At 36.4% G+C, this 13,691-nt stretch overlaps 2 protein-coding genes across 3 annotated transcripts; one reads left to right on the top strand and one right to left on the bottom strand.

The window, feature by feature from the left end:
• Positions 1 to 1,923: 1,923 nt before the first annotated feature.
• On the top strand, positions 1,924 to 4,358 carry LOC309512216 (uncharacterized protein). 2 transcript variants are annotated; one of them, XM_082187691.1, is made up of 7 exons: positions 1,924 to 2,079; positions 2,547 to 2,679; positions 2,973 to 3,077; positions 3,180 to 3,208; positions 3,297 to 3,322; positions 3,404 to 3,442; positions 3,538 to 4,358. In XM_082187691.1, exons 2-7 carry the CDS (start codon positions 2,598 to 2,600, stop codon positions 3,749 to 3,751), a joined length of 495 nt encoding a protein of 164 aa, XP_082043817.1. In that variant the 5' UTR covers positions 1,924 to 2,079; positions 2,547 to 2,597; the 3' UTR covers positions 3,752 to 4,358. The 2 variants fall into 2 exon arrangements, with proteins under 2 accessions (XP_082043817.1, XP_082043816.1); XM_082187690.1 differs by having other exon boundaries at positions 3,177 to 3,208.
• Positions 4,359 to 4,384: 26 nt separating this feature from the next.
• LOC309512214 (uncharacterized protein) lies at positions 4,385 to 11,756 on the bottom strand. The gene is made up of 8 exons (XM_082187688.1): positions 11,189 to 11,756; positions 11,056 to 11,091; positions 9,965 to 10,282; positions 9,566 to 9,877; positions 9,174 to 9,488; positions 8,002 to 8,151; positions 7,868 to 7,918; positions 4,385 to 5,531 (listed from the first exon to the last, which is right to left on the bottom strand). The coding sequence occupies exons 1-7, from the start codon at positions 11,220 to 11,222 to the stop codon at positions 7,881 to 7,883; spliced, it is 1,203 nt and encodes a 400-aa protein (XP_082043814.1). The 5' UTR covers positions 11,223 to 11,756; the 3' UTR covers positions 4,385 to 5,531; positions 7,868 to 7,880.
• Positions 11,757 to 13,691: the final 1,935 nt, after the last annotated feature.

Raw genomic sequence — 13,691 nt, 5'->3', positions numbered from 1 at the left:
TTAAAGGACGCAGGAGTCAGTAAATGAGGCTGGTCTTTGATTCAGCTCTGCTGGCTGCTCCTGTAATCAGTCACCCGAGGCAACACCGTGATTACGGATGACCTTAAATCAGGAAGGAGGCCTGAATAAAATATGGTGTGAGTGACATTTGGACCCTTGTGTGTTACATTCTCATTTTTTAAAAACCTGCTGAGTTTACAAATGTCTCTGATTGGAGAGGGTTGTGTTAAGGTGGGTGAGTTTTCTATGTTGTTACTTAGAAAAATGTTCAGTTTCACACAGTTTCTCCATCTAAGCATGTCATAGAATGCTTTAAAACATTGCCATGAATGATACCAGTTTGTCATTTAACCTCATTCCCTTAACAGACAATAAGGCTGAGTTCGAGTTTGCATACTCTCTTGAGTAGGTAGGCTACTTATTTTGAATAAAAAGTATGCTAAAAAATGTTATATATAGTATGAATGTGTGTAGAATGAATTTGGACGTAATATATTTGCCATGTTGCCATTATCATAGCTGACCTACCAACGTCAGTTACGTCGCTTCACCTCCATTCACAAATCCTCTCCCGTGGCCTGATGGGATAGTAAAGTGTCCACCATATACACACTTCAGAATCTCACCGGAAGTAGGTATACTACTATAGTAGGTCATCCGGGTATATTTGGGCTACTCTTTTATGAGTATTGTGAATTCGGACAGACTTCTTTTGTCACAGAGAGTTGTTTTGTGTGTGTGCCCACTACATAGTAGGGAAGTAGGCTATGCAATTTCGGATGCAGCCAAAGTTAATAGATTGATAAATTGTTGTTGACTCATTTACATTTATTCATTTAGCAGACGCTTTTATCCAAAGCGAATTACAAATGAGAATAGGACAACAATATGCAAGTGCTATGAGACCCTCCACGTTTAATCTAACACAGTGTATCTACTTTTTTTTTTTTTTTTTTTTTTTTTTTTTTAATAGAGAGGCTATAGAATAGAAGATAAAGTGTTAGTATTAATGGATCAGATGTTGCCGAAAAGGACGTGTCTTCAGCCGTTTCTTGAAAATGGTTACGGACTCAGCAGCTCTGATTGAGTTAGGCAGATCATTTCACCGTTGTTCTTTAAGCAAAAGTCAGTGACTTGAATTTGATGCAAGTGGCAACTGGCAACCAGTGCAATTTTGTGAGGAGAGGAGTGACGTGCGCTCTCTTCGGCTCGTTAAAGACCACTCTTGCTGCAGCATTTTGGATCAGTTGCAGTGGTTTGACAGTGCACACTGGTAGACCTGCCAGAGAGAATTACAATAGTCCAGTCTGCATAGAACAAGAGTTTGGACAAGGTGTTGTGTAGCATGCTCTGATAGGAAGGGCCTGATCCTCCTAATGTTGTACAAGGCAAATCTTGTACAAATCTGCAGGACAATTGTTCTAGCAGTTCTAGCAATGTGGTCTGTAAAGTTCAAATGATCATCAATCACAACTCCAAGGTTCCTGGCTGACCTTGATGGAGTTATGGATGACTAACCTAGCTATGTACTGACTCATGGTCAGTACTGCCATCTTGTGTTAGTGTTATTATATTCCACAGATCACTTTTTTTGAGTCTCCCTTAAAATTGTTATAATTTTTATTTTATTTAAATCATCTTTAAAATGATTGAACAAATAAACAATTAAATAATGTATGAGGTTAATTCAACTTTTTTATAATTTTATTTTTATAATATGCATACTAACACACGACAGCAATGTTCATAAATGTTTTTTTTCGCTGTATAGAATGGATAACATTTTAGAAAGTTTAACTGATTGAATTATGCATAAATAATATGATGCATTTCATAAATAAATCCATCAATCCATCCATCCTTGTCATCCAATGAGAGTGATCACAATTGGTCGGTTTGCGGAAGTGCGTCACATTGTTTACAATTCTAACGGATCTGGCTTATTTGTAGTAGGCGACCGCGACAACATAACCACAGATTCTTCAGCGTGATTGAACAAAAATCACAATGTCTAATTAATCTGCTTAAGTATTATATTAGTGTCACATGTTCAAAGCGAGTCTGACCATTGCGAAGAAGGTTAGTGTGCAAGATTTCACGTCACTGCCCAAAAATAGTCACGAGTCAAGCCAATGCAGATGCTATATATGGAATCAGACATTTAATACAAAATTAAGTCGGTATTTTTCAATGTATGATCTGAAAAATAATATCGCGTTGGTTCATTTTAAGGTATTTTGTTACCACTAACTTTCTAAACAAATGTAAAATGAAATACCGCTGCGGTATTCACAATGCAACACTATTAGATGCAATTCCCTAATATTGTGGAAATTATATATATAATATTGTGTGTGTATGTGTGTATATATATATATATATATATATATATATATATATATATATATATATATATTATAGCATAAGATGCAAAACAATGTTTCAAATATAGTATCAGTCAAGGTAAACCAACTAACATCTCAATAAGGGGTTGTTGCCATTGTTAGTAACATGAAATAACGAATATTTCATTTTCGGTTTCACAGAAAAAGAAGTATTTCATATTGAACCACAGCTTCTGTCATTCAGTGTAAGTTATGACAATGTTGAGCAGTAAATCCAACGACGAGATCCGATGTATGCTGGATGATTACGGAATAAAACATGGTCCTGTGGTCGGTAAGTTTAACTCCACGTGATTTAAAATAGTCACTGTTTTCTGAATGGGATTGTTGTCATTGAAATACTATTTGAATTAGTTTTTATATTTTTCGTTTTCATTTTAGTAATTTTGTTCTGTATTCATTTTTATTGATTTAAAATGTTGCTTTGGCAACTAGCTGAAATGATAATGTGTCAGTTAACATTTATTTCATTTCAAGTTAGAAAAATGTTAACAAAAATAGTTGACTATAAAACCTGGATTTTCTTTTCTTTTAATTGTCTTCATGCTGTTTTATTGACTTCAACAGATTCCACCAGAGCTCTTTATGAGAAGAAGCTGAGAGAAGCCATGGTTAAACACAGAAGAACCCAACCTCAATCCGATAGGACATATTACAGGGAGGAGGAGGAGGGTAATCCTTACAAGAAAATCAACACAAAACATGAATATCTATAGTTGTAATGTCATATCACACCACTGATTTTAACTGGTTATGCCTTTTCTTTTTCAGAGGAAGTCACCTACGTTCACCATCGCAGGCCTGTGAGTACTAACAACACTTATTAAAACAGACTTATTTAGTTTCAGACTTACTGACATTCTGACTTATGTTGCATTTTTATTTATTTAGCAACAATATGGTGATGTGGGCGACAGGTAAGGCATTCTGAAATGTACTGCCGATTAAATCATGTTATGGTAAAATTGTGAAACTAACAAAAACCTTTTGTTTTTTAGAACGTGGTCTGATTATAGAGGGATGGACTACATAGATGAGTAAGATATCTTTTATTATACTGAAAGTGTGTCACTGTCAAGGGAAACATAATTTTTATGAATGAATCTAAATGCATTAATTCTTCCTTTCGAAGGCCTGCTGTATATAGGACTCAAACTTCTTACCGCAATACGTCACAAACAAGAAACATGTCGCCGGAGCCTCAAATCCAGAAAACACCAGAGAAGAGTTCAACACACTTGGTCCCAGTTTGGCTACAGATATTAGTGTTTCTGATTATTTCTGGTCTTCTTTACTTAGTTTTTATTAATATGGAACCAGCAGAGCCTGTCAAAAGACTGACGTAACCTTTCCTTTAGTGATCCAATGATACTGGTGTTACTTTTTTAAAACAGCAAATATTCAATGCAGTAAGTGTTTTTTAAAAAAAACTTCAATTCACATTTTTTCCATGTATTTTAACTTCATAAATGTTGTTGATTATTTTGTGTGATGATTTATCAAAGTAATAGCCCAACATGGCTACTCTTTTGAGAATATAAAGGAAGTGGGTGTTACAGGATGCACCTGTTGAAGAATTATTTTTAAAATGTTTTATTTTGTTACTGGGTTAAGATGCAATAACTGTCCATTGTAAAACTGCAATCCATTTTATAGTACAGTATTTTCAGTCATTTATTGGGCTTTAAATCGTTTGGTATATTACTACTTGAGTGCTACTAGAAAGCCTTATTACTTAAACATTTTATAGATTAGTTACTGGATTTGGTGTATTTTTCCATGCAATATCAAACTTGTATTTGCGATAGTATTTGAATATCCTGGAGCCACATTATATGAACGTCAGAATCAATGGTTTCTGATGTTATTTAAAAACAACAGGTTTTATTAAAAGGTACATTTTAGATGCATATAAAAAAAATTATTTAACCTTTTTTTTTTCTTTTCTTTTTTTACAATAAAAACACTACAGGCATGTCAAAAATTGTGATTTTTGTTTTTAATGGCAAAATAAAAGTAAAAACTTTATTACATGTACCAAAAACTACAATAAAAGAACCACCATTAGTTCTACACACTGCAATACATGAATGACAGGAAGTGACAGTAGTGTTGTCACACACCTTTTTATTATTTTGCTATACTATCGTTTTTGAGGGTACAAAACATGTTTAAGTGTTTTAAACTAAAATTGTTCATTTCAAATCTGTCAGCCTGTACCGATGACATTTAGAACCTCACATTTTGTTTTTCCTTGTTGCAAATGGAGTGTATATTCAATACTACTGTAGTGTTTGCAACTGTTTTCTTAGCTTTACTCAACATTAGTAGTGCTGCTTAAAATGTTCACCGTATGCCTATATTCCATTACTATTATTAATTATCGTTCCATAATATTTGTAAATACAGACATTATATTGCGCTGTACTATGTTAGAAACAAATGAGGATTTGTTCTTTTGTTTGCTCAAGCATTAAATCAGATCTAGTGAATAATGAGTTCAGTAAGTTCACTTTGATTTCAATGAGAACATGAACAAACCAGGCAAACGTAGTGACCTAATGCGATAGAGGTTGGTCTTAGGGCTGTCTGTCCCTGTTCCCACCTGTGATTAACCAAACATTATACACACATGATCTTTAAAAACAATTGTAGTAGAAAAAGCAATAAATACATTATTTTAAATTATAAAGCCCCTCAGAATACAAAGAAATTAAAGAAAAAAGAAAAAAAAAATCCCCAAAACATTTCACAGTTTTACAGTCTTTACCTGCAATATGGGAAGACCTCAGGACGGGTCAGACATGGTACCTCTAAAAACTAAAAAGCCCTTTTAACCTTGTTAGTGCAACAGCTTGTGTTGTAATTTCACCTCTTCAAGTCTAGTGATCTCAGCATTTACTTTTTTACTTATAAAAATCCTCCCGCCTCCATTAACACAAAGAAAAAAACCTCCAACTAAATACAATCGAAATGAGTTTCTCTGTAACTGACAGAGAATGGCAGATAGTAGGAAATGGTGGTTTCTGTGGTTCTTGAACTTAGATCTTCCCTTTGGTCTGGACATGCCACTGAAACGCCAACCTCAGATGGACCAAGTAACCCGTTTAGAGAAGCCTCTAGTTGCTGAAAAAACAAAAAGACACAAAAATCAGCACAAGGAAGTTATTTTTCTTTATTGACTTTTCCATTTCTGTTTATAGAACTAGTTTTTTTCCCCCACTTAGTTTGATCGCCTGGTCCAAACCCGGGTTCGATTGCTCCCCTGTCCCTCATATTATACATATATGCAGTTATATTTAATGTGTTTATATATATATATATTAGAGGTGGGCATAGATTAATTTTTTTAATCTAGATTAATCTAGATTAATTTCAAAATTAATCTAGATTAATCTAGATTAAAATGGCTCATTTGAATTCTGCCGAAGGCATTCAGAATATGTGTGCTACCCAAATAATGACTATAAAAGTAAGTCTTTGAGAACGGGTTTCTCAAGCCAGGTGGCGCATTAGACCAGGGGCTCATCTCCTGTTTCCAAAATGCATCACAAACTGCTTGAGAAAGCTGTTCTACTCATAGACTGTAAAAGGTTACTACTGTACTGTTACCGTCCGTAGGCAACATTAGGTAGGCCTATGTTATTATCAACTACTATAGGCTATCAATTAGGGATGGGCGATATGGCCTAAAATCTATATTGTGATATACATTGCAGCCTCTTGCGATAACGATATACAGTATATTATAATAAAACCATTTCAGAACAGATTACACAGACCCAGGTAAACAACTGCTAAATGTATTTTTTTTTAAAGGGTGTATGTAGTTTTGAGAACATATATTGTGCAAAACTGTAAGTATACAACATAATTTTGCAGATAAATAAAATTTAAGTACACTAGCTGCAGAGACTTAAGTAGGTCTAATGTTTATTATGGCTTGGAGCTTATGAAACCCAAAATTTAAAATTAGAATATTGTCTAACTGATGTCTTTTCAGTTAAAAAGAAACACAACAACGATTCTTAAAATCGAGATTATGTGCTACACCACTAAGATATATTGGAATGGGAATAATACGCGCGCGCTGGTATTCAGTGATATCATGTTTCATTTTGAATTTGAGGTGGTCGAACGGATTAGTCGTGTGTTAACTTACCGAACTGTTACCCCACACACTCTGTATATAGTTTGCTGCTGCTCGTCTGACGGCTTAAACCCGAACCAAGTCCAAATAATGGATGTTGCACCGATCTTTTTCACCAGCTTTCACTTTCAGCCGTGTTTACTTAAGATGACGACGAATATGCGTTGCAGCCGGGTTTACCTCGCGGCCGCGGGTAGATTGCGTCATCATAGCTTGTGTAGTATCCGATTGTTAAGGCTGACGTCACGTTTAGCCTTTTCCGGGTCCAAGCGCTCCTCTCGTCCAGAAATAACAATGGTGGAACTTGTAAATTTATTTACGATCACGTCCTTCTTAGTGAGGCACCCTTGGCGGTCAAAAAGGGTTTAAATTCCTTTAACACCAACAGAGTGGTTAGTGTAGCTCATCACTCAGGTGGCATAATTAAGGGTAGATTCCAGGCATCAATGAAAAATAAGATTTACGAGGTTGAAGTGAGTTAGCTCGGGACACGGGACACAGCACTGCGGCATTGTAAAAACTGTTTATTGTTTTTAATTGTCTATTTCTGCTGAAGGCAAGCAGAAATGAGCTATTCATTCTCTCCGCTTGCGCACTAGTGCGTCAGTCATGCTTGTCAGAAAAGTGAGCGAGAACACACAAACACAATTTTATCAAATCATATGTCATTAATAGCAGTTTACTTCTGTGATTTAATACAATCGTGTTCATATCAGTAGCGAACTGTACACATGAACCGTGAGGTGGACTCGGCCGGGTACAGTTTGCAGGTGAGCAACCGAGTTCGGAAAACAGCCTTCACCTCATCCAAACAAACCGACTAGTATGACTATAGGGGCTTAGTTATAGGAACTAGCCATCAGGGTGGTTCTCCAAGAATGTTAATGTTCCCCTAGTGCCATTTTCATGGTTGCATTCGTAATGCTTTTTAAAAATGAAGGGTGCTGTTCCGTATGGCATGTGTTCGACCAATCAACGTACACTTACATCGTTGGCAGTTCCTATTGTGTTGGGGTTAGACCCTACTCTGAAGTTGTAACTAAATTCGTTCCCAGTTCCTGAACACACCAAAAAGTGGGTACTTCCGCCATTATTTCTAGGAACCTAATAAAAAGGTTCCTCTGGTGTGAAAGCGTCCTAACCATGTGACGTGACATGTGCCCAGTGTTCAGTAATTAAAGTTCTTAGTGTTTGTTGGCTTTTTGGCACAAATAGAAGTCCAGATGTATCATTCATCGCCTTGTGTTATGCCTGATTAGGACAAAACTGTTTTCACAAAAAACAAAACAAAATAAACAACTAATCGCATTACCTCGCAACTCCCGTTACTTGATTGTCAAGGCAATGTATGTGTTGTCAACACCTGTATAAAAAAAATCATTAAAAAACCTACTTAGTAAAAGAAAAACAAATGATTGAATATTCTTTGAAATCACAGTTACTCACAGGTCCTGCTCTCTCGCTCCAGTTCAGTGGGTTTCCTCACTCTCTTGCAGTACACTTTGGCAACAATCAGAATGGCACATGTTGCCACCACAAACGTCAGACCGGATACCAGCAAACTGATGACCACCGGGCTCATCACCGGATCAACTTCTGAGATTTTAATAGAAGAGCAAACCAATTTAAGATGAGATGCATAAATGTCTTAAAAGTCACAATGAAATGGAAGTAGCGGCAGATTTTTTCTTTAGTATTGTGATGTACATCTGAGTGTAACTGATTATCGAAAAAGACAAAATGCAGGACAAGGACTTGATTCTATGCATCAGTTGTAGTTTAAAGGGGTCATTTGATGCGATTTCTTGTTTTCCTTTTTCTTTAGTGTGTTATGTTAGTGCAAATATAAGATCTGCGGTTACAAAGCTCAAAATGTCAAACCTAAAGAGATATTCTTTATAAAAGTTAAGGCTCAGCCACGCCTTCCTAAAACGCTTCATTTAAACAAACCCCCACAAATCTACGTCTGTGTGTGGGGGCAGAGTTTCAGAACACCGCCCAAATGTATAAGCAAAGAAAGAAGGCGTAACTTTTATTCTCGCTGTATTATTGTTGCCACCGGCACCGCCATGTCGTGGAGACGCTGTGTTTTTCGTTTCGAAAGTCAAACTACTATGTTTGGCCTTCCAAAAGAGGACACAACAGTGGTTAAACTTTACTTACAACACTGTTCCAGATCAGTACAACTAAAATTTTCGACTGTGTGCTGCGCATTTTTCGGAGGACTGTTTCCAGAACCTGGGAGAGTACAAGGCCGGCTGTGCACAAAGGCTGATTCTAAAAAGTGGGGCAATAATAATGTACGGTATGTGCAAAATAATAACTTTTTTTAACCTAAAACCGCGCAACCAGATTTTTTCTTTTTAGAACCATCATATGACCCCTTTAAATATTAAGATGTTGGCGCTGGCACTAGACTCAAAAATTGCAGATCAATGCAATCTTATAGGGTTTAAGCAGACAAAATGATTGGAGAAGGCCAACATTTGTGAAAGAACATGCATTTAGAAAATAGATAGGGTGAATTTTCAGTTCATTATGAAAGACCCTTGGTGCTGATTCTGAACAGGCACTTTTAAAGATCCCAAGTCCACCTGGGCTGGAACCACACAGCTCACCTCGAATAGAGATGGGTAAAGGCTGACTCTCCCTCGAGATAAATGTGCGCTCTCCAGTCTGGACCTTGTAGAGACAGCAGTAGTAGCCCTCATTATTGGACTGGGCATTGGAGAAGGTGAAGGTGACAGAGGGCGCGAGGGCTGGCAGAGAGTGCCGGACGGTCCCGTTGGGCCTGATGAGCCGCAGCTGAAAGGAGCCTCCAGCATACTGATGCTGAATGGAACAGGTGACATTGAAACTGTGGCCTCGGGTGACCCAACCTGGCCGGGCCTCAGGAGATGTGTTGTACCAGATTTGGGGAGTGTGAATCTCCACTGCGAAGAGAAAATAAAAGTTAGTCTGAGACTTTTAACTTTTAACAATTATAACGTTAGCAGCAGATGCGACTTACAGACTGTGATGTTGATGAAGTTGCTGTGTGGAGAATTTCCTGAGGGAGAGGTTCCCAGTTTGCTGTGTATCCTGTACAGACAGCTATAGCTGCCCTGGTGGGAGTTTTCCAGGTCTGACAGGGTCAGATCCACCGTCATTTGTCTGGGATCGGCTCGCTGGGTCACTAGTGGTGTGTCAACACCTCTTTTGTACAGATGGAAGTCAATGACGGACTGCCAGTACAGGGCAGTGCATTTGAAGTGAACGGCCTCTCCGGTCGAATATGCATAGAAGCGTGACTGAATAGACAAGGTTGGTGCAGGAAGTTTTCCTAGACAGAGAAAGATTGAGAAAGAATTATGAACAAATACAAACAAACACAGTCTTATTCAAATAAATCTTCCAAACAATTTTGTACCTGTACACTCCACTCCAGCATCCTCACTGTGCATACACACTTCACCATTGGGGGAACGTTCGCAGAGATCCAGGGCAAACTCGTCACCCGAGCATTTCACATTCCTCCACAGCACCTCTCCGCCGGCCCGTCCGAAACGAGCGCCACTCGGGATGTCCAACACAAAGCCGCAGTTGAGCTCTCTGCAAACCACTGCAGCATCCTCCAGATCCCAACCGCGCTGGCACACGGTGCCCCACTGATGCCCATTACGCACCTCCACTCTCCCCGAACATCGTTCACCCTGTCTGTCATTCACAAGTCTGGTGATCTGGTCGTCTGTGGAAACAATGAGAATGAACCAGTGTTGTTATTGCTAACTGAAACTAAAATCATTATTAACCGCTTCTGGTAATTGAAATAAAGCTGAAATTAAATAAAATACAAATATTAGATGGAAAAACTAAAAAAAACTAAAAAAAAGAATCTAAATGAAATTAATACATTTAAGTTGAAGTAATAAAATTAATAATGAAAGCTAAATAGAAATATTGAAAAAAAAGCTAATAAAAATATTAAATATTAAAACAAACCAAAAGAAAAAGAAAACTAAGAAATTCAAAATAAAAGCTAACTCAAAATATTAATAGATACTATAGTATGACTATGAATGTGAATTAATCTAATCCATATTTTAAGATTGCTTAGAATAGGGCTTTAAAACTGGCATTCACAAAACAAATAAAGAAAATTAAATATAAAAACAGCTAAATTTTTATTACATTGAAAATGTTTTTCAAATATCCTAAAGTTGGATAGATTTTTTTTTTATTTATATTTTTTGAATAACTATAGGCTGTTAACTTAATATAAAACAAATATTTTACAGGTATCATTTTAATAAAGTGTTTCGGCTTTTGTACAAAGCGGTACAAAGACAAAATAGCCAATACATTGGTTTCACACAGTCTAAATGAGTCTCTATACATACAAATATATATCTGCATTTATATTTTAGAAGAGGGAACATCATATTTGGGAGTTAGGAGTTTAGATATAGGCCTAGTTTGAAAATCCCTTCTGTAGACACCATTATAAAGCCAATAACTTACCAAAGGCATGGACATCTTCAACAGCAACATTGCATCCTGAAAAAGAACAAAAAAGTATGATATAATTTTGACATATTAATTTGAAAATTCTATAATAATTTATTTTAAAACCAAAATATTGTATTTTACTAACCAAGCATTACCAGGCCCAGGAGAATCCTCGACATTTTAGATTTCCCATGTAACGCAAGTGCCAGGGTTCATTCACTAACTAACTAAATATCCCTGTCAGTGTCCGCAACCCAAAAGCTGACGGTTCCGGTGTGAGGAGGACCAGGAGCAAGTTGATGCATAGCACTTCAGTCTACTTAGCTAGCTGGCTAACTAGCACCTCTGAATGCCTAAACTGTTTCTGTTCACCACCATGCGATTGATACAGTTACTTTATCCACCATAACCCAGGCTTCAAAACATAATACTCGATAATAGCAAATAACACACAACAATTCAGAGTCAGACACAGAAGATACCTGTAGGGCTGGGGGGCTAATATGCTAAAGCTGCCCTAAAGTAAAAAGAGTTATTTGTAGAGCGAAACACTAAAGAAACACTGATGTATTTACAAGGAATAACCGCGTAAATCTGTGTTCAGTAACGCTTCGTGAGTTGGTGTTCTCCGTGCGTTCGGTATCCCCACGAACAGCGTCATAATGCAGAGTAGACTGGCGCCGTCCGATTCCTGAATTAATTGCTTTGGTGAATCGAATCTTTTGAAAAAACCTTTCCGAACAGACTGAATCAACAGAATAAAACGACTCAGAAGAGCATTTGCAGTGAAGCCTGATGGTGCGCAAAGGTTACTTTTTATTGTATGTTACTTTTCACCAATATACACACACGAAACAGAGTTTGTTTTAATAATTAAATTACATCCATAATTTAAATATCAAAACGTTTTTTTCCCCAGACCAGAATCACCAGATATGTAAATGAATGTTAATGTAAATACAAATTGGTTTCTAAATGACTCATTCTAGCTAAATAATGGCAAATCTGAAACAAACGACACATTAAATAACATTAAACAGCCGTATTAATAAACGTAATAAACAACAGTTATTGGAAAAAGGATTTCAGGACTACGTGATGACGTATATGTCGGACGCACAATAATCACTGAATCGTCTTCCAAACAGATTCTTTTAAATGAACCGTTCACATGAACAGATTTGCGCAAACGATTCAGACGTCCTATCAGTAATTAAGACGAGGAGAGTGTGTAGACATTAACTGTAGATGTTTTTCTGTTCTACGACGTTGCGCAAGGTGGACTGTGCATAAAAACGTTCGACCACGCTGATTTGCCTGAGGGCTTAAAACAAATGTAGGTTTAGAGGAGGAAAAATAACACTTTTGGAGACACCATTTAATGACATCATAAATATAAACATCACCCTGCTATGAGACCTACAATACAGCAATTTTATGTATCCACCACTTTAATCTAATTTCGGAATGTAAAATATTTTTTCTTTATGCCATGTTATTTTTCAATCATATGTATTTATTCTTCTTTCCTGTTCATATTTAAGTATTATTATATTAATTTTCCGTTTTCATAGTACTGTTGACATTTATAATATCATCAAGTAGCATTAGCTTGAGCATCAGGAGGATCATAACTTTTATATAAAGCGGTCCGTGACATCTACACGGAAGCATTTAAGTGAAGGAGCTTGTGGCGACACCAAGTGGATAGAATTAGCATTACAACACAATCCATCTACCAATCCATCCATCCATCCATTCTCTAAACCGCTTATCCTCTGTAGAGTCGCAGGTATCCTTAACCAACAATAAGCAACACATTTGTTGCAGTATTTATTAATCATCGTTAAGGTTAGTTAATAAAAATACAACTGTTTATTGTTAGTTCATGTTTGCTCAGGTCCATTAAATAGTATTAGCAGATACAACTTTCTGATTAAAATAATTTATTAATATATGCTTGAAATTCACATTAACTAAGATTAATACATATTTGTTAAAGTATTTTTCATTGCTAGTTAATTTGAACTATTAACAAATATTATAAAGTGTTACCCATGCACCTGATATCAAGGCACATGTTACAGAAAACTAAATCGGAAAGCATTATTTCAAATAAAACATATTTATTAAAAATAATTAAATCATTACTGAAAAACAATGGTTTCTGATTTAATTCCCTTAGGTTGTCTTTACAAATGTCAACCTCAAGGTGGGAGTCAAACAAGACTTTAGTTTAGAGTTTGTAAGATGATAAATCACCTTTGGTGTCATGATGCAATGTTTGTGAATCGCGTTTGATTTCAGATATAGTACTTCGTTCAATGACTTTTAAACTGGAAACATGAGTTCAACGGCTCAGATAAACTTGTTCCTTGTTTATTAGCCTACTTGTTTGCACTTAAAAAATATTAAAAAAATATAAATATGGAACTTTTAGATCATTTAACATAACACGTGACCTGTGGGTGACCCCACCCTTACCTGCAGTCTATCACTTTAATTATTTTTTTAGTCAAGATAAAATGATTTTAAAAAATCAGTGCATCTTTAATATTGACCAAACCATGTTCATTCTACTATGTATAGCCAAATTGTTATGCCTGCATCTTTCTCGAGAGTTCAGGAGTAGTTTTCAGCCCATTCAC

The sequence above is a fragment of the Leuciscus leuciscus genome, assembly GCF_965113295.1.
Source record: "Leuciscus leuciscus genome assembly, chromosome: 13".
NCBI lineage: Eukaryota > Metazoa > Chordata > Actinopteri > Cypriniformes > Leuciscidae > Leuciscus > Leuciscus leuciscus.
The sequence above is the reverse complement of the archived record's forward strand: the minus strand, read 5'-3'. Positions and strand labels throughout refer to the sequence as shown.